The following is a 21281-nucleotide window of genomic DNA, read 5'->3' on the forward strand; positions in this document are numbered from 1 at the left end:
ACCTAAGCGTTCGATCTGGTCAGCAGAGAGGGCCTAATTTTCAAGATTCTGCCAAAGATAGGATGCCCACCACCAAAGTTGCAAAGCCTCATCGACACCAACATGCAGGGGATAGTGCAGCACCACGGCAACGTCTCAGAGCTATTCAACATACGCAGCGGAGTGAAACCAGGCTTGTGTACTTTGCACCAACCCTCTTTGGGATTTTCTTTGCTATGCTCCTGAGGCATGCCTTCAGTACAGCAACAGAGGGAATCTACCTGCACACAAGATTTGACGGCAGACTTTTCAACCTCGCCCACCTGAAAGCCAGAACTAAAGTACGCCATGCTCTAATCAGAGACATGCTGTTTGCAGACAATGCTGCAGTCGCAACCCACACAGCAGGAGCTTCAGACCCTGATGGACCGCTTCTCCCAGGCATGCAAGGACTCCGGGCTTACCATCAGCCTGAAGAAGACAAACGTCTTGGCGCCTGCCTCATCAGCACACTACTCTATGAGACTGAGACGTGGACAACATACGCCCGGCAGGAAAAGAGACTGAACTCCTTTCACCTGCGCTGCATTCGCCACATCCTGGACGTATCCTGGCTGGACAAAGTGCCCAACACACAAGTTTTGTCCCGCGCCGGCCTTCCCTCTATGTTAACTCTACTTAGGCAGCGCAGGCTGCTCTGGCTAGGCCACGTTCACCGTATGGAGGATGGCAGAATCCCCAAAGACGTCCTCTACGGTGAACTGGCGACGGAGACGTTGGCCACCCACAACTGCGCTTTAAAGATGTCTGCAAGAGAGACACGAAGGCCCTGGAGATTAACACAGAGCGCTGGGAGGACCTTGCAACGGACCGCTCCAAATAGAGAGGCACCTTGACCAGACAGCTCAAGGCGGGTGAAAAGAGACTGACTGCTGTAGCAGATGAAAAAAGGACCCGCAGGAAGAACTGCCACAGACTCAGCAGCACGGAGACCACCCACAAGTGCGACCTGTGCGACAGGGTCTGCCATTCGCGCATCGGCCTGTTTAGCCACAGGTGGTGCTGTTCCAGCAGCTTAGACGTTTAGGATTCTCTTCCATGGTCATCATAGACCGACGGAGGCCGACATGTTACGGGGGTTAGCCACGAATTTTTTTTATTCGCCTTTCCCCGAAGATACCCCCAAAATAGTAGTAAAAGTATGCGCTTAGCTCTGAGTATAGCCGCCCGCCTCTATCCAAAACAGGACCGCAATTTGGGGTTTGTGAAAGAAACACCCCGAACTGGAAACTATCAGTCCCAAATTCGGGATTCATAGAAATATTTCTATGATGCCTCCTGATTATGGCCTGTCTTATTGTAAAAAATCCCGTGGGATCACAAAATATTCATGAGCTCGCGGGCAGAAATACAACGATTCGGTGGAATGCACCCAGTAACGCTTACATTCGCGCCATCGGACATCCGGGAATTCTGTACATTATTGAGTGGCACAAACGGTAAATTTGCCCCTTTAACGTGTTTTAAAAGTCCATAGTGATGTCACACCGACCGCGAGAATGGTCACAAGTTCGGACTTTTTAAATGAAATGCACAGATAACATTTTGATTTTCGTAGACAGAAATTTAGGCAAGTAAATGAAAATCACATTTCAGCAATTTTTTGGCGCCAACGTGTAAAATTTCGCACCGGCGAGTTTGAATTTTACGTTTCCGAATTAGGAAACGTTTCCCAATTAGAAAACGGGGATTTCCGAATTGGGAAACGTTTCCTAATTCGAGCATTTCCCGGACTGATACACACTCCATCCTATTAAGTGTCACTTAACACATCCCCCTGTACCTCAGATAACAGTATAACAATGAACAACGCAAAGGCAGGGGGGTTCTCACTGTTCCTTAGTTTGCTTCACATGACCGCATACGCGCGTTTATAAAAGAGATCAGTGGCGCGTTTGACGCGCGCGGAGCACAGTGAGTACACGCTACCTTAATGTATGGTCTTTGCGTACACGCAGAACGCATGCAATCACTTGGAAAACTTACAACTATGTGGCTTTTTTTGCCGCTTGGGGGTACACTTCAACTCGGGCGGATAGAGATCACCAGTTTTGAATACATCACATGCATGCACTATAGACACTCCTCAGAAATTCTTAGAACAGCATTCGCTTGTTGTATTTCAGATCAGAATGCATACATATAACATTTCAATCGGACATCTCTCTGTATTTTACACTTCCTAATTTTGAAAATATAAGATGCCAGGTTTGCATATAATTATTTCAGCTTGCGTGATAAAATGAGACCATATTACCATAGGGTAGTCTTATGAATAATTTTATCAAAATAATTTTAGCATTGGCTAGGGTAAGTGTACGTTTCATTGTTGCAAAGTTATTAATATTGTTTTCCTAGTTTCCCTGGACTCCATTTTGAAGGATATTTTGATTGTTATTCCTTAAGTTTATCATCGCTTGTGAAAATTTCCTGCAAACTTTACTTGAAAACTCCTAAGTTTATACATGTAGTATTACAAAGTCCAATTAGTACTTTAAGACGAATGTTTCCATTTCTTACGAAGGAAGTTTCGATATTATTTTGATGGTGCTTGATGGCATTTGTTGTGATATGTAATAATAGACGCTCGATTTGCAGAAGCTTATTAGGCTCTTGGGCTTCCTGGCTGTCGTGGGCAGGAGTTCATCAAATAAACCAAAAACTACAGAGGCACCGGACTCTACTCTCCAAGCTTCCCAACTTTGTGGTGCAACACACTTCAGCATTCACTTTGAATTTGGTTATTTACTTTTCTTGCATTTTCTTTAGAGATTAGAAGCTATATGTTAATAATGAACATCGATATAGTGACTCTAGTGTAAAAGGTCCTACGTGGAATTGTGGCATTCACTTCAGCAATTGATATGTGGTCACTGCAGTACTGCCTTACTGTGCCAACAGGCTGTTAACAAGTTTTTCAGATGAGAGTGACCAACTGGAAGGACTTTCTAATGTTTTTACGGAGTAGGGTTGATTTATTTGGTCGGTTTTCAGAGCACAGGCCATAGCAATCTTTCCTTTTTCTTGACAAAGTGAAAGGCTAGTTCTGAAGCCAGGGAAAAAGACACTCTACCCCAGATTATTAAGTCAATGAATCAGAAAGAGAATATTCAGATTAAGCCTCGTTTCGTTATTAACTGATTATTTACATTCGTTTCAAGGCTTCGAGTCAACCGGTATCTTTCATAGGACATAACCTTCATAGGAAAATTTGTAGCAATAATGAGTGTCTGACAGGTACATGCTTGCAAAGTTTGACCAAATTTAGGCATTTCAGGGCCCAGTTTCATAAATCATCTAAAGAGAAATTGCTCCTACACAAAATTTTGTGCTGAGCCAATATTGCCAGAAAACCAGTCTGGGTGATAAAAACTGTGTGGTGTTCTAACTGATGACCCTCTTTATTGACAAGCAATTACAAATATTTTCTTTGTTTAAAGAAACATTTCCCTCCTTTTATGAGGGGCTCTATGAAATGGGCCCCAGGCCAAAACCCGTGGGCATGCTGGGCATATGCGTGGATGCATCCTCGTTTGCTGTTCCTTACAGTCTAGATCCATAGTTGCCACGGCCACAGTGGGCATGCAGGAACCTAATGATCTTGGGCCAGTAATCCTCCGTGGCCTTGGCTGTACCCACCACTGTACCTCCTTGGTTGAGAGGACATCCTGCAATGCACATCATCAACCATGGGTTAAGAACTGACAAAATTCAAGAAAGGTCGTTGGTTTGCTTCTGCGGTGAAGGTGACTTATGTCAGGTCAAAAGGTCAGCAAACAGCTCCCATCTTAAATGCCTTCTCCCTTTCTTGGTATTCTTGAACAAGCAAACTTAACAGTGGGGCATGATCTCACATCCCTCTGTCACTGGAACATGGGCAGCATACTGTACGTATCAAGCATGGCCACTGAGTGTGGCCAAACAAAGTGGTTGCAGACTACTCCTGCTGACATAAACTGGATGGGTGTTATTTTTTATTCAGTGAGTCCCCAAAGCAGAACTTGAAAAGGTTCAACTTTCATTGAAACACGAAATTGAAGGGTTGGAGGGATAAATGTGTTAGAGAATGAGGTTAAGTTGTTTGAGTTCATCAGCCAGGCTATTCCCCTCGACACTACAGATGGTTATAATTTTCTTCAAGACGTTTAGATGGCTCACAGCTGGACGCTTTGCTGTCGCATTTCAAGTTGGCACACATCCACAATGAAACTCACGGAAAATTGTGCATCGTTATTCATTATATTGACATTTTATAATTGTCCCAGAAATTGTCAAAAAAGTACTCCTTTTACTGCCCTGAAAATAAACCCTGAGGATTGTTTCAAGTCAAAGATGTTTACCCAAATTGATCTTATCCAACAAGACATTTTTCAAGACTCCTTCTTGCACACCACTGGCATGTCAAAATGGTGATTATGATATGAGCTTCCTTACAGATTTCTCAGCCCGTAACAGTACCTGCAGCGGTAACAGTTCCCAAAGTCACCAGATTTTCACGGACTGCTGAAAAAGGATGTTTCCAAGGGCAATTCCACTATTCCTACTTAATCTGTTGAAAACACTATGAAAATGTCAGTTCCTATTTATTCCGAGGCAAAATAGTACATTAACAATTTCCAAGGGATCAGGATGTTCACAGTGAAAATTTGTGGGTATATAAAAGAAGTGCTTTACTTATAAATGGTGAATAGGCCACTGTGCTGGCAGGAATGTATGGGACGTCCATCAGGTGGCCAGTGTTTGGGTAGCTCAGCAGCTGATAATTGTGGCAGCCGTGTCTCGCTAGTCTGTGCATGGCCTCCTGTGCATAGTGGCAGCTGTCCCACACTGCATCATCTTCTCCACAGATGAAAAGGAAATGGCAATTGGGAGCATTTTCAAGCTGTTGTGAAATGAATGAAACCGAAAAGACTTATCAAAAAGAGACTAAAGTATTTGAATGTTGGAAAAGAAAGCTCCTTTTATCAAGGCACAGGTTGGGAATGGATCTTTCAAATACATTGACATGAACAATTAGTACAATTTGTACCATTTTTTGTTCCAAAATGTGGTTATCAGTCCCCCCCCCCGCAGAACAAGCATTGAATAAAAATGCTACACACACACATCATCCCTTTTGCATGTTATAAGTGCTGCATCCAAAATTGTCCAAAATTCTCCTGGCATAAGTGGAGGATGTATGGTAAAAATGTGCAGTTGATCTTGAAGGATCCACGTCGTGTCAAAGTATCGGGCTCTGCCATGTGCTGTTAATACTTAGCTCCACACAAAAAATAGGCCACAAATATATTTGAAATTATAAGCACTGCCCAATAATCTCACTCCTCCCCAAACTGAAGTGCACCCCCAATCGGCAAAAAGAAAGACAGGTGGTTACAAGCAGGTTCTTGCAAAATAGGGTTTTGTGTCACTGAGCTGCGAATAATCAGTTTCCTAAATTCTAGAGGTCCTTGAAAGTTGAACGAAAACAAATGTAACAGAGGGTGAAATCTCCTGATAGCTTTAAATACTTAAAGAACAGAAAGGTAATTCTATAAATTAGGGGTCCGATTCTTTTGGTGTCCCTGTCACACCTGACATATGATTTGTAAGTTTAGAACAAATTCTCGAATTTCCAAGAGTGATGAATTAATGCCAATTACCTGCCAAACAACTAAAAATACTTTGAAATCAATTTCAATGATATGTCTACGTCAAATTAGACCATTCAAATGTAACATAGGAACACAAAAATGTCACACTTTTGGACCCTACATTTGTGACCCACCATCCCCAAACCAGGCTGAAGTAGGTAACTTCATAACCCTAAAATAGTGGAACTTCCACTGTTCAGATTTGCGTGGGAGTTTTACAGCTATCACTTCCCGTAAGAAGCTTACTGCAGACAGAATTTCGATTTAACATGGATCACTTTAAAGTGTTAAAAAAACTGAAGGAGAGGAATTGTCCAACATCACAAAAACCAACTTCAGCCTGGTTTTTGGATGGTCGCTCACATTTATAGAATGACCCAGAAGCACAGTGTTCACAGTTGAAGTCTTCAGAAGACAAGTGAACGTACATGTACATGTGTGTTTATCAAGTCAAGAACACGGTAAATCTGCTATGTACAACAATCTCATATTGTTTGTAGGGTATCTTATATACTGTGCAAACACTAATTATGGAAGAGATACAGATAAAGTCCAGCTCTTTTCTAATTTGATATCACTCTATCTGTGGTCGCACTTTGCATGTTGTTGTTCGTTTTGTTCAAATTTTTGATACTGACTGTCATAAACTGAACTGACATAAGGACAGTCTTTCTCCTATTTAGTGCAGCAAAAGAAGTATAAATCAGAATGGATTTCCTTGTCGATAATAACTCTTTGTTTCTAGTCATTTTGATTTGTGCACCATTTTTATCGGATTGATAACACCCCTCCAAATAGACCTGACCCAAATCAGAGCACTGATTCTTACTCACAGTCATCACAGTCCCCCATATGCATTTTACAGTGTCAGCTTTAAGTCCTTTCCCTTCACCTGTTGGCTCACCATTAAGTCACATGTCATGCTCATCACTTTCTCCTAATGGTCTGCCTGTCATAAACTGATCTGACATAAGGACAGTCTTTCCCCTATTTCAGCAGATTCCGGTACAGTGCATGTTTAATGTTGCCTTACCTTGAATACGGAATCATCATTTTCTTTGACATCATAGATACCTTTGTAGGAATCAAACGTTTCTTTGGCACCGTCTATTTTCTCTGAGGGTTCAATTCCAGCACTGTCAAACCTGGTATATTAAAAAAAATCACAGTAAATTGTTGTTGTCGTTTGAAAAATGTGACCCATTCAGTGAAAATGAGCCACAAGGCCATTTATTTCAGTAATTTTGTTTCAGTGTGCATAAGAAAGAGCAAGCAAAGCTCTTTGTTTTAATGTGCCACTCGTTTTGGTATCCTGATGAAAAAGGGCATAGCTGTGGGTGAAAATGTTGAGGGACGTACATAGCACAAGACTCTTCAAAAGAACCCAAACTCAAAAGTGGCTCCGGTGACTTGGGACTAACAGTTTTCACAAATATGACAGTAACTGTTGAAATCTGTAAAGGGAATCTTCAGAAAACTTTGTATGCCCTTGCTCTATGCCTTGCCTGAACACTGACAATGTCACTTCCATACTCTCCAACTAAACCTTTGTGCTTACTCAACGAATGGCAGCGGCTGTCCTTTCAGGGTCATGGGGAATATATTTTGAACGTGGCAACCGCTGATGCTGACCACCGCCTTCACCTGGTGGCATTGAAAAGAGAAGACAACAAACATTGCTATCTGTCCTGAGGACTTTTAACAGTGCAAGGAAAATGGCAAACTGGATTTACATGTAGCTAGTGCAGGCTAGTGCGCTGCAGCTGTTAGGTCATGAGAACACTGCCGAATGAAAGGCATGTGATCTTTGATATGGTTGGGGACACATGTGCATTGTTGTGTTATGTTTGTCTTATGCATTGATGAGTGCTAGTGTGGCAGAGCCAGAAATGACTGTTATTAAATATACGTTTTTACATAGAAGTAGCGCCCCTCTAAAAACGTTTAGCTTTAGTTCTTGATTTTTTTAATAGTGTGCCCCCTGTTTATTTTTTAAGCCCCAGCTCTTCCCTATAAAATGTAGCCACATGGTCTGGCCACACTCAGTGTAGCAGATCAGCAGAGATCAACTTCACATGTATTGTTCCTCCTAACTGGAGTGTGATTTTCTGCTTGAAGCTCTAGTCTGCTAGAAGTCAGTGGCGAGTTCTAAACTTTTTCTACTTATGTACAAAGTTAATTTTTCTCTCTTTTCTGAATATTATCCAGGTTCCAAACATCTTTTGCCAAGTTTTGTCCATCTTTTTCTAAGAATTAGCTTCCTGAATCATTGAAGTTTTCCTTGGGTGTTCATGAATATCTCTGTCAAGCTTCTATGCCTAGAAAACACACTCTAAGCTTATATCATATTTTAGATCTCTTTTTAGATTTTCCCATAGTACTTTTTTGGTCAAAGTATATCAGTGATGTGTGTTTCCATCCATTTGCCTCAGAACATGCCTTCTTTGTCTTCTCTTCCTCAGTTGCTTGTTTATTTGAACATGCAATGGGATTTAAATACTTAATGACCTCATAGGCCTGTGCACACTTTTAGTTGCTCTCCCTTCCAGGACCACATGTGAATGTAGTCCATGCACAAGAGATTTCGTTGTTTTTACATGTCTGTTCTTTACTTCTCTCGTTTGTTACAGATTGAAGTCTAGGTGTAAGTTCATAAGGTCTATTTAACACACTGTGTTTGGTTTTAGTCCCTTTAAATTTTTTAGTCTTTTTGTATTAAGTTTTTTTAGTTTTTTCTTAGCACTTTTTAATTAATAAATTTTTTTGTCCTTTTTTGAAGTCAAATATTGGTGTCTTAGCCCTATTAATTCAGTTTCCAGCGACTTTTCCCTCAAAGATTCTTAGTTTAGTTAGATTTTTTTACAGATACAGATAGGGCAAGGAGGGTATTTCACATCACATATGAGCTTTCAAAATGTATGTATTTATGCAGGGGAATAAATATATTCTTTATAGTTTATTTACAAATATAGGTACTGTATGTTGAAACCTGGCTTTACTTGGTGCTGGTGGTGGATAATTAACGACCCTTAATTGTCTTTGACTCAGCTGAGTTATTATCGGAGAGGTCCCTAGCTGATTGAATCAAGCTTATTTAAAACCAGCCGAGCATATATTCCCTTCATTAATCATATTTGTAACCGATATTGGAATTACCTTTTCAGGAAAATGTGAGACAGTTGCCAGGGCATTTTGCCCCCCTGTAGATATACCAACCATTCCAATACCCTCTGGCCTTACGAAGGGCTGGTCAGCCATCCAATCGACAGCTTCCTAGGGAGAGACCGTAGATCAGACATTAAGACATGATTTAGACACATTTTAACAACTTCAGGTACATATTGCCAGAAGCAACACATTTGTCACACTTCCGTTATACTCCCTTCAGAATTCAGCCTTTTGATAATAGGGACCATAAGAAATGGTGTGGATATGGGATGCATTTAGCTTGGAAAAAATGGGTGGTGATACATTGCTTTTTGTGCAATTATTTAAATGTACATTATATGTGTGCCTTAATGTTCAAGTTGATGTGTAATGATCATTGTTTACAATGTGTGGAATAAAACTGACCATGCAAAATCAATACTTGGCTACCAAGTTTTGCAGAACCGTATATAAATCCCGTAATCATACGGGTACCATATTATGATGGTCCCCATCCGTCTTGAGCAAAAGCACCCACTCATCAGTTGGAAAGAGCCACGTTGGTGGAGAGTCTTCATTTTGTTGGTAGCGACACGACCATACCACTTGCATTTTCGTAGTCGTTAGTGAACCAGCGAGGTGCAATTCCCACCAAAGGAGCCTCTATTGCTAGGAAATTGTGCCCTCTCTTGTTCGTGCTTGGGGCTCATAGCCTCAGTCTTCGCAAAAACAACATGGGCTAGAGTAATTCACGGAAGTTTCACAATCATCATCCCCATCCATGCATACTGTACACAAACTGTTTAACCCCATATTTGACCTAGAGAATACCATTAAAACTTATGATCTGTACCCAGGAAATGTAAATGAAGAAATGCAGAAAGCATCACACCAGTGAATGTACACATACATGTAAATACAGGCTCCTACGGTATGGCCTAGGCCTGCTCCATGTGTTTATTTTTCATCTGAATGTGCACAATCCTACGGTGCATGGTTACATGTATCATGCCCACAGCAATGGTAAAATGTCCAAACAATCAAATTTCTTAGACAAATTTTTTTTATAACTTTTATACTCCTGTTTGATTTTTAGCACGCTTTTGTGTTATGTGTATTAAAAAAGGGAAATTTTGGAAACATTTAAACTCGTTCCAAATTCAAACAGGGGTGTTGTCCGTATGACCTCATTTGTGGGAAGGCACTCTAAGTTTCATTGATTTACAGTTCAAACTGTGAACCCAAACACTGCAACCTTGAAATAGTTCTGAGAGAGGGTTGCTGGTTGCTTGTACATGTACTATTCAAAATATACTATTCAAAATAAATCAACAAAGAAAAGTGAAATTTAGACTATCAATACATTTAATTATTCCAGCAGTTCTGTGCACAAATCAATGCAGTACTGAGGTTTTCTGGCCCAAACAATAACACAGCTTTGTTCATAATAAGAAAATAGTCAACATCACAAAAACAAAAAAACACTAATACACTCTTGAAAATAAAAATATACATTGACAATATAAGGGTATAATTAAGGAGATTTCCAAGGGTAAAAAACTGCATTGCGTAAAGCCCTCTCTTTTCTTCACTGAGAGAGAACTTGTACAGGCACAGTAGACTAAAATCAAATCAGATTTTAATCAAACCAAAACACCAAATCCAAAGCTAACATTAATTTGCCTTTGTTTGAATTACCAGGCCATACCTTAAAATATTCCAGCTCCAGGTTCCACATGTGAGAGGGTAGGTCCCCATAGTTGAAGTAGGGCAGAGCATAGCTGGCCAGGCCGTGAGATGCAAGCATGGCCGCCCGAATCTCTATCAGTCCTCCCACGGATCCATGCATATCAATCACCCCAGGGAATGGGCCGGGGCCTTGTAAAAAAATAAAGAGGACTCTACAGCTTGCAAGAATTTGATCTATACGTCTACCTGCCTTGTGCTCAAGACAAAACTCGGTAAAAAAAAAGAAAAAAGAGAGACTTTGAGATGCTATGGGCAGTGCCAAACGTACTGCTCCTTTTGATGAGTTCTGAGCATGTGCATGTTGTTCTGAGCATGGGTGAACACTTCACAGTACGCACAATACTGCGAAAAAGGACTAGTATATCCGCTGCTACCAGCATCTCAAAGTCTCTCATTAATACTCTCCCTGCTTTCATGGATGTTTTCAAACACATTTGCTTTTGCACTTTTCATCCTTAGTGACATCTTTAGAGGCCTGTGTGCATTGTGCTTGAAACCCAACTCTTGCGAGGAATTCTACCCAGAAGCAATCCCACGGTTGCTTGAATTTTACCTTTGACAGTTTTGCACCAAGGTAAGTTCCCCGGCCTGTCTGAAAATTAAATTGAGCGCATAAGACAGTTTGTGATGTTTACCTCCTGGTTACAAAAAAGCATTGAGTTTGTGCTGGCAGAGGTATGAGTAGAGCTCAGGAAATGAGTCAAGGTCCCACGTAACTTGAGTAATTATGAAATCGTCCCTAAAAATGTTTACTGAATAATCAATGATAGATAGCCACATTTATTTTTGCCTATCACAACCACTGAATTTTTCTTTGTCCAATACCTGTAGGTTTAAATAATGATCCCCTCAAGCTGCCACTGTGGACCGGGATCTTCTCCACGTCCTTGCTCATGTACCACTTCTGAGCTGTCGCGGTAGCCTCCGGCTCAGCTGTTTGTAATGTCTCCATGTTGAGATGACCACAGTACAATGATAGGTTCACTACCATGGGATTTCTGATATCTTTGACTACGAAGCGATTGCCCAAACGCTGGCCCAATGAGGGCTGTATGCTCAAAAACAGCCCCATAGCTTCAGTCCCTGTTAAAAAAAATTAAACAAAGCATGATGAGGTGGCGTATGGGCTGATAGGACAAACTATGATGCGCGCCTGTGCTGCTGTTCCTGAATAGACCTCGGACGCGATTCAGTTTGGGCATGTGCAGTTGGAACACTAACTGACAAATTATTGTGAATCTTTAGCTTTTGGAATGTATCAGAGAGTTTGGATGTTATTCAGCTTGATATCATATGGCAAAAGGATATATGCATAGATCTATTGATGGAATTTTCACCTCGTTCAGTAAATGTTATTTGTTTGCACCAGTTTCCGTCCAAATAAATACATGTAGATGACAAAAAGTGTACGACCCTTAACCTGTATAAATAAAGGAGCTTTGCAAGAAATCACTGACGGATGCTTCACATCACACGCATTCAAATTTAGTGAAAAACGTGTGATGAAAAAATGTATACATCTGAACACTGCCCGCCCTTTTAAGGAAGGAACCAACTACTTTTCCTGGCAGAATGATTTACCAAGCCAGGGGCAGTCTCCCCCCAAAGCAAAAGCTCTCACCAGTATAGGTCCCCCCCAGCGAAATCTGGTCGGGTAATGACACCACACCTCTATCATCAGCGATGTAATGGCCGTGGGCCTCATACTTTGCCAGACCAGTTTTGGTCTCTTGCTCCAAAACAGATCTGCCAAACCAAACAAACAAAACATTCTAGTGCATGAAATGGGCAAACATGTGAATGTGCATTCCAGATCATTTCATCGGCTCGCAAATCTGAAGTATTAGATGACTTTTTTTCTTGGGAAAACCCAACAGTATAGATAGATGAACATTTTATAGTTTATGATGCATCATTAAAGAAAGCAATAGGCATGTTCTCTCTTTTGACAAGTCTCTCTCTGGGTGGCACAGAGCTTATATCTCATTCACTTCACTTTCAGTATGTTCAAGCAAAATTTAAGAATTAACATCTGGCATTAAACATGTGAATGTATTGTACAAAGACTATTTTTAAGAAATCACTATGAAGTTGGATATTCCAACAAAGTACTTAATAATGTAAGAGAACTTAATTGAAAAGCCTTTTTTTCAGGGCTATTGTTAAAACTCAAAATAGACAGAGGTCAGAACCACGCCTGTAAGGTAAAAATGGAAAACAAAGCATACATAATTTTCAAGATTAAGTCCAACCTGGATTTTTTCCCCTTTTGACTTTAGAAACTGGAATAATTTCAACAATTCTTACTTTTTGCATTGACAGCCCAAGAACAAGATCCTATGCCAAAAAATAACTTTGCAGGCGCACAGACGATTTCTTACCTAATAGTCACGCGGCTATTAGCCTCCAATCCAGTCGCTCTGATGGCGACTTTAGAGTCCAGCAAGGACGATGTAGGAGTGACTGTAAGGAGTTTGGGCATGCCAACTCTGGTGATAAAGGACCGAACAGCAGACATCTATTTGGAGGGGAAAAAAAAGAAAGAAAAAGAAAATGACAGACAAGATTTGTACAAGTCACAGAGGAGTACAAGAGTTTTATCTAGAATCTGCCAGCCCTTCGGTTTTCTAGGCAATGTTGCAACTGCCTGTCCATTCCTATCAATATCTGCGATAGTGATACCCCTTGGTGTTTTCTGAGTCTATAACCTCATTATACCCAACACTTTGGATTCACTGGTGTTAAAGTTGCATGTATAAGAAAATGGGTGTTTGTGCAAAACTACCAAATTCATTTATGCCTGTCATGATGAGGACAGAGACATATATGAGATATTGAGAATTTGAGTACTTGCTAGATTAAGATATAGGCATATATCCGTTTCCAATTTTAAAAAAGAGCCCCGTTAATGTTTTTCCTCAAGGGTAACACTGTTCTTGCCTGGGGGGACCTATTACAATTTTTCAAATTTATGCTATCCATTTGTATGAAAACAATAAAGGGAGTCCTCAGCCCTTGGCAATCTTTTCACAAGCACTGAGGAGTGGCTAGAAGGGAAAGGGATGGGCAGATAAATGTAGATCTACGGCTCTGTCTGCCATAACACAGAAGAATGAGCTACAACAAAGCTCCATGGCCTGATAAGGTTATACTACTGTTGGGCACGACTGGCTGATCTTCACGATCATCCCATCGCTCTGCACTATAAGTCAATCCTGCAATCTCCAACTTTAAATTAACTTCTTTTTCTTTCGAACAATCTTTCAAAACCCTGAATTGCAAAGAAAAAACATTTACTGGCCGATGGTAGAATTCATGACAAATCGTGCAATAAGATCGACTGACCATGCATATCCACCCATCATGCCCATGGCAACACTAGTGCAGAACCAAGGGGGAAGGCATGATGGGCCACTGCTCTCACTCAAAGCCTACAGTCATGACAGTATGCCCCCCCCCATGTCTCCCCAAATGGCTCAGAAATTAAAGAAAATTATCTGTGCTGGCTAGTGCCTGCTTTGGTCAGTGTTTCTTAACAGTGACTGAACCCTGGAGTGCCCTGCCCCCCCCTCCAGGAAATGAGGGCCCAGCTAAAGTGCCCCTCTGCACAATGTACATTTTATGCCACTATGCTCCGGCTACATGTATTTAAACATGTATCTAGGCTAAGCATTAGTCGTGTTTGATTAGCTGAACAAAGATACGTACATAGTGCAGAGGGGCACTGACAGGCCCTCATTTTCTGGAGGAGGGGGGAGGACACTATGAGGTTGATTACAGATGAGAATCAATCACTGACAGAGGCGGAAAGTATTTACAAAGAACGGTATGCATTGAATGTCGCTTCGCTGCATACTGTGGTAACCAATCAGACTTGACAGTAGGCCTGGGTGGTGAAATTAGGGACCTGGCTACCTGTCCCAGGAATATATGATCACATATGCTGTACTTCCAGAACAGTGAATCACACTCTGTGTGACTCATACATAGGCCTAGCTCTGTCTACTAAGTGGAGCGTTAGTATACCTCTTGTTCTATTTGGATCGGTCAATCCCGTCCAAAATCGAACAACAGCAATACCAACACCCGTCCAAAAACGAAAAAGAGGAACACTAACGCTCCACTTAGTACTACTAGTACTGAGTACTAGAGCTCGATCAAGGGCCAGGCATCAGCCTCCACGGCGTGTTAGGGAAAGAGTTCCATATACGGACGCCACTTGACACCCTGTGCACCGGTAGCCCCTACTGTGCAAGTAAACGACTTTTTTCCTCCTAAATTGAACTTTTCTGGACATGTTTTCGCTTTCTGACAGCAGTAATAAGTCACTAGGGAATAATTACTGGCGTCCGTATGCTATATGGAACTCGTTCCAACTTAGGTTTTCGTTGATCATGTTGATGAGTCATATGCACAGTCTCACATCAAAGGCAATAACGGATCGCGATTCGTCGAGGAATCGGACCGGACAGCTCTGGGTGACCACTAGGCGCTGCGCCGATGCTGGTGACCCGTCCGCGATGGCCTGGGTCGAGAAATTATTAGAGCGCCCTCACTTGGTCTGCTATTACGACGTGAAGTTACAACTTGCACATTTGCATTACGTGTGTACGCGTGAATTACCATATGGTCCTTTTGTGAATATTTTGATCAACATGTTTTAATTTGAAGCATTTTTCCAGGGTGAATGGTCATTATTGGCATATTTAGGAGGGTCTTGATTGATGTAAGTACTGTTTGATCTGAATAAAAAATGTTAGCACGTATTAATAATAGGCCTAACGTTAGTGCCTAACTCATGGAATGGAAATGGGGGGGGGGTGGTAATTTTGGGGACCCTGTTCCTCTAGAAGAGAGAGTTGTGAAGTGATTTCTATCTTTTGAATTAAGCTTGGTAGACGACTGTGATATCATGCTCAATAACTGTCGGTTTGGTGTTGTCAAGAAAAGGCAGTGTTTTGTGTTTTAAGAGAAATAATGAGGGGAAACTTGAGTGTTTTTACTTATGACACATGGTGGATTCAAATTTGCATGGCATGGCTACACGTAGTTTATCAGTACCAGTATAGAAAGTCGCATTTTCTCACAATTTCAAATTTGAAATTGCCAAAACAATAGGGTCAGTGCAATAAAGAGAGTGATGCCTTTGTTCTCTGGGGGGACTTACCCATTTTGCAAGATTAAAATGACAAAAAAATGGGGTCCCAAAATATACAATCCCCTGGAAATGATGTTTGAGTGACGTCCAGATACGATACTGTAGGCTTTTATACTAGGCCCAGTTAGTTAGTTCGACTGATGATGCCTGAATGACGCGATGAATGGTTTGGAATATCTAGTCGACCATTTGGGACCGTGCCGCGCTAGTCGTAGGCTGAGTAACTTGGACTGTACTAAGTACTATCGCCCTACCACGTCCAAATGTTAAAAAAGGTGATTTGTAGAGTCCGAGTTACTCAGACTAGCTCCAGGGCAAGGTACGTCGCACCACTGCACTGGTTATCAATAGCCAATTGTATTTATCATCATGGAGGGAAGTAGGGAACCAATCATATAAAAATTTTAGTACAAGACTTCGATGATCACGTAGGCCTACTTGTAACGTCCGTGACCGTCAGACCGTACAGTTGCCAGGTCCCTAATTTCGCCACCTATTGTCAAGTCTGATTGGTTTTCACAGTAAGTGGCGAAATAAGGGACCTAGCAACTAAGTGAGTACATACAGTTTGACAGTCGAGATCGGTACATGTAGGCCTACATGGTCATTGAAATCTCATACTTTTATTTTCATGCCACCATCGCGGACGTTACACTGCAAGAATCGTGGCCAATAGTGATATAAGCAACAACGAGATCGTTAAAAATAGACAGACTGGTCTTGGTCGAGTGTAACTGAAATGCACATGCGCATTCTTCAAAAGCAGTTGACTACTGGTTGAAATATAGTTTGCACCCAAACTTGCCCTCTGCTTCCCGGACTTGCCGGATGAACCCTTCCTTATATCGTTCTGCCACATGGAGGCACGTATTTGGGACCAGCTGGCCACTCTTGCGGGGGTGGATCAAGGAATTTTTCCTGGGGGAGGGTCAGGCCAGAGAGTTTTGTTAATATCTGACCATGCCGGACTTGACTGCATTAATGCAAGAACTTCATTTTGCCCAACATTGGTATATATCCAGAAGAAATGAAACCGAAGGGTACCCCCCAACATGTCCAATTGCTATACACACTCTAGACTATTGTTATCTAACACATCCCCCCTAGAAAGGAATTCCTCAGATTCCAATCAAGCAATGACCAACACAAAGCAGGGGGGGTTCTCTCCATCTCATATCTTGCTTCATATGCAGTGGTATATCAGCCATCATAAAACGATGTCCTAAACATGCTAAACAGTCTAATTTAGCAGGGGAAATATGCATTCACTATGAAAATACAATTTTCAGATCAGTCTCCTAGGATTTGCGCCAGGATGTCATGTCAAGTGATGCCCTTTTCTGGAAATCTGTCCTACTCAATTTCAGGAATAAATTGTCGATTAATCAATATAATCAATACTTGATATTACTTGGATACTTGAACGTTTTAATAATTGGCACAGTCCTAGTGGAGTTACAGAAGGAGCTTTCCATTTCCATTGCCTTCATCCATATTATGATTCACACTACACATTACTCCAAACTTTCTTTTGTTTCCAATTTGTGTAAGTTTATCAACTTATCATTTTTTCCATCCAGGTGCTTATCTCCTGGCATTAAAAACAGCACTGTGCATCATTCAGTATGAAAGCCAATATCTTGAGTGTCGTTTTCCTGGGCCTGCACGTCAGCATTATTGTACACGGCCAAGGGACACCTAACCAGGCTGGCCAGCAGCAACATCAACAGGCAGTACCAGTACAGGCTGGTCAGTCACAGGGCTCACAGGTGCACATGGGCCAACCGTCCGGCCAGCCTAATGCCCAGGTCCACCAGATGAACCAGGGAGGCAATCCGAACATCATAAAAGTTCACACCCAGGACAAAGAGTAAGGCCATGTCCGAATTGCTCAGCCGTGGCTTGAAATGACACATGACGATCTGTGCAGCTGCAGCCACTGTCATAGACTCCTGTGTAATTTCAAACTGCAGCCCAGTAATTTCGGAAATGTCATAAATCTGTCATGAGTCATAATCTCTGACTATGATCAGTTAGTTATTTCAGACATTTACATGTACAGTATGTCATTGCCGTTTAATTTAAAAACAATTGGAGGGATCTGCGTGTACCACAACTACCTTAGGCTCTATGGGCCCACTCACCTCGTGCAGACCTGTTCACATTCGTTTAGTGCAGAATGGCAGTCCTCATTGGTAAGTGCAACGATCTGTGCAGGCTTCCCAAGGGGCATTGGGTGCACGGTGGCAGTGGTGTTCCATTTAAATTGTCTCACGATGAAGGGGTACTTGTGTACTCAAGTTTCAATTCAAAAGCTCAAAAGTACAGTTGCTCAATAAGTTTTCACAGGTCTACACAAGTGTGTCGGTCACATGGACCCCAATCCTTTTTATGAACTGTCACTAACATTCATCTGTTATTGTTCAGCCGCTGTTAACAGAGAAGATACTGGTAACAGTTTTTGTGATGAGAACAGCATGTGTGTGTCATGAAAAATACTTCTGAAAAACTAGAACTCATGGATTACTCAACCAGTAAAATTTCGGGGGGGGGTTGGAATTGAAAGAAAATGAACTGCGACTGGCATTTGTTTTGTTCATTTCTCGATGTCAAATTGGGGAGGTACGTGAACACTGGCTCGCTTGGGAAGAGGGGGCATACAAGGTGTGACCCCTCCCTCCCTCATCATAACGCCACTTGACTGAACTACAGTGCCGCCCAGTGCTTACATACAATTGCGATTACTGTACTTCCCTTGTTGAATCACCAGCCACATCATGGAGCACCTGGACGGCGTGATCGACAAGCCCGAGAGCGAGATGACCAAGGAGGAGCTGCAGTTGCACTACTTCAAGCTGCACGACTACGACAGCAACAACATGCTGGACGGCACGGAGTTGATACAGGCCATCACCCACTACCAGGACAGCGACCGAAGCAGCAAGGTCATGGGGGAGGAGGAGCTCATGTCCCTGTTGGACCCCATCCTGCAAAACGAGGACCGCAATCGGGATGGGTACATCGATTACCCAGAATATGCCAAAAGTCAGAGGACTGCTTAAAAACATGCTACAGGCCAGTGTGGTCAGAGCTCAAATTGTCTTCCACCAGAATGGTGCTCGCAAGATTTTTCTGTCTTTAGAAAAACTTGTTTTTAGTTTTCCTTGTTCTTGTACCCTCTTAAGCAGTTCCCCGGGCAACTAGGGATCATATTAGGAACAAACTATAATGTGTTGGTGTGAACACACCTGCATCAGTCTCCTGGGACACATTGCCTGATGTCCCACTAGATGCCTTACAGGAGCAATACTCTTGTGTCAACAGAAATCTCTCTTGGATTAATCAGTCACAGAACCTGTAGACAGTAGCACATATCAGTTGTAGCATATCTGCACTGCAGATATCAACACTGCTCTGCTTTTTTTTTTCTTTTTTTTGTGTTCCTACAGCAAGGGATACATAAAGTGCCTTAAGTAGATTTTTTTTTAATAAGGTGAGATAGATTTCTCTGAGTTTAGTTGGCAGTAAAATGTAACTATATCTCAGGTTTCAAATCTGACCTGATTCTGCGCAACCCACTGATAGTGGTTAGATGAGCAGCCATACTGAGCCTGTACAATGTATTGCAGGCCAGTCAGGTATGTCCGCTGACATTTCAAATCCAACGAGAAATACTTTGTGAACACTGGTAGCACTGACATAAAGAAGTCGTATTTCATAGTGTGTTTTCAGTTGCCGTCAAGGAAATCAAATGAAGCAATGCCGGAGTAGTTATCAAAACTTTCCTTTGGTCACAGGAATGAAATTGTTTTGTTTCATTTTGGGTATTGGGATTTTTCTCTTGTAGAGATGGGCTTCCTTACACCATCAATTTGTTTTTTTCTTTAAAAGTCTGGAGCCACTTACCTTATCAGGGCTCATCTTTATCCCATTATTATGTCTTCCACGGTGTCTTAAATTGGCATCCAGGATTTTCATGTGTGTGTGTTTATCTTTCTTTTTGATCACAAAATTCCGATTTGAATGCATTCCTTGTTAACTTAATACAATCATGTAGTAATGTCGCACTTGCAGGGAAATACCTATTTAAGTGCCTTGTATTGAGCGCCATATTTGAACTCGGTATTTTTTTTCTGTCACTCTGTCTCTTCTTCGGTGTTTTTTCATTTTCCCTTGGAGTTTAAGGTTCCCTTTTTTTCACTTTCAAAGTGATTGTCAGGTCGTAAATTCTTGCCATTATTGCTCATCCAGATTTCCTTTATGTAAATGCCACAAATGGTGCGACTACAGGCAAGGCAAAGCATAAATAATTTACTGAAGATTTATTTCAGGGTGATCACATGAAGTAATGTCATGTACCTGTAAGCCGGTACATAAGCTGCGTTGTACATAAGCGCGGCTTCAATCATGGATACACTCGACACCATACTGAACATCAGGGAAAGGATGACCTAATCTTGGAAAGTCTATAGTTAAACATTTTGAAATTTATATTTACTCCAAAATTTCAGATTGAACAATGAGTAAAATGGCGCTGTTATATCAAGAACAGCATAAGATGCGTGTCATTGATTGGCCAATCAGCAATTCACGTGATTGTCAAACTTCTATGCTGTTCAATGATTTTTAAAACTACTTAATTAAAAATCATAACAGATTTTTAGATTTTCTCTCCATTTCATTTGTCATGTGTCCATGCCTGCAGCTATGCACACGTGTAAATGGTGCTTCCATTAATGAGAAGCTGACGTCTTTGGATGATAGTGTTTACACCTTTTTCTTCGTTAAAATCGCAAAACGCCCCTTCGGCCCCTCGTGGAAAACGATGCTCACGAGATGTCTGCTAGTATTCGAGACGCGGGAGAGAACTGCTTGATATGTTAATCCTCATGGCGCAACACTTGCAGTGTTTTTCCAGATCGTGAGAGCCTCCTTTCCGGAAACATACCCGAAGGTGTTGCACCATGACAAACTCCCAAACAGGTTCATGTGTGTGAACTGTGCGTGTTGATCACACTGAAACCGTATTTGACCAGTGTTGTACATATGCACTGTAAAACGGAGTGGTCCAATTATTAACATATCTTGTCATGATTAATTTGCGAGTAAAAAGTGTGCATGTTTATTTTCAAATTATGAAATGATTCACAACAGCAGACAGGGAGATACCGCGCTATACTGAAGCCAGCATAATTTCAGTTCCCATGCGTATGTCAACTGGGCTAAATCAAGAAACCCCATGCTCATTCCCTTTGATTTTTGGCTCCTCTGCCAAAGGCAACTATAGTCACCAGGATGCGTTGTGTTTCCCGAGGGCTCATTGGTGAGCCAGTTTGGTATTCCAACGACGCGTGCCCAGGCTAGTAGGCCTACGAAGCTATTCCAGGAACAGCTACGCGCGCGCGATAGTCTGTCCTATCAGCGCGGTCATACGCCACTTCGTGCGCGCCAGCTTTGTTCCCGAAAGACCTTGGCTTTTTGAAATATGAACTGGCTCATTCGGGATAACACTTCAGCGAGCGCGTGACCTATGCGCACTGACTGCAATGGCGGGC

At 41.8% G+C, this 21281-nt stretch overlaps 2 protein-coding genes across 5 annotated transcripts; one reads left to right on the plus strand and one right to left on the minus strand.

The window, feature by feature from the left end:
- Positions 1-2132: 2132 nt before the first annotated feature.
- On the minus strand, positions 2133-15123 carry LOC110981446 (acyl-coenzyme A amino acid N-acyltransferase 2-like). 4 transcript variants are annotated; one of them, XM_022239027.2, is made up of 10 exons: positions 14992-15123; positions 12950-13086; positions 12190-12314; positions 11394-11651; positions 10528-10697; positions 8829-8945; positions 7231-7316; positions 6706-6817; positions 4714-4921; positions 2133-3707 (listed from the first exon to the last, which is right to left on the minus strand). In XM_022239027.2, exons 2-10 carry the CDS (start codon positions 13084-13086, stop codon positions 3583-3585), a joined length of 1338 nt encoding a protein of 445 aa, XP_022094719.2. In that variant the 5' UTR covers positions 14992-15123; the 3' UTR covers positions 2133-3582. The 4 variants fall into 4 exon arrangements, with proteins under 4 accessions (XP_022094719.2, XP_086996980.1, XP_086996988.1 ...); XM_087140854.1 differs by having other exon boundaries at positions 14912-15035; XM_087140862.1 differs by lacking the exon at positions 14992-15123 and adding an exon at positions 14686-14901.
- A 26-nt stretch (positions 15124-15149) lies between these two features.
- LOC110981453 (multiple coagulation factor deficiency protein 2 homolog) lies at positions 15150-20389 on the plus strand. Its single transcript, XM_022239040.2, has 3 exons — positions 15150-15294; positions 17307-17596; positions 18497-20389. The coding sequence occupies exons 2-3, from the start codon at positions 17352-17354 to the stop codon at positions 18786-18788; spliced, it is 537 nt and encodes a 178-aa protein (XP_022094732.2). The 5' UTR covers positions 15150-15294; positions 17307-17351; the 3' UTR covers positions 18789-20389.
- The last annotated feature ends 892 nt before the right edge of the window (positions 20390-21281 follow it).

Source organism: Acanthaster planci, linkage group LG01 (assembly GCF_054643075.1).
Source record: "Acanthaster planci isolate LZ-2023a linkage group LG01, COTS_SCS, whole genome shotgun sequence".
NCBI classification, from domain to species: domain Eukaryota; kingdom Metazoa; phylum Echinodermata; class Asteroidea; order Valvatida; family Acanthasteridae; genus Acanthaster; species Acanthaster planci.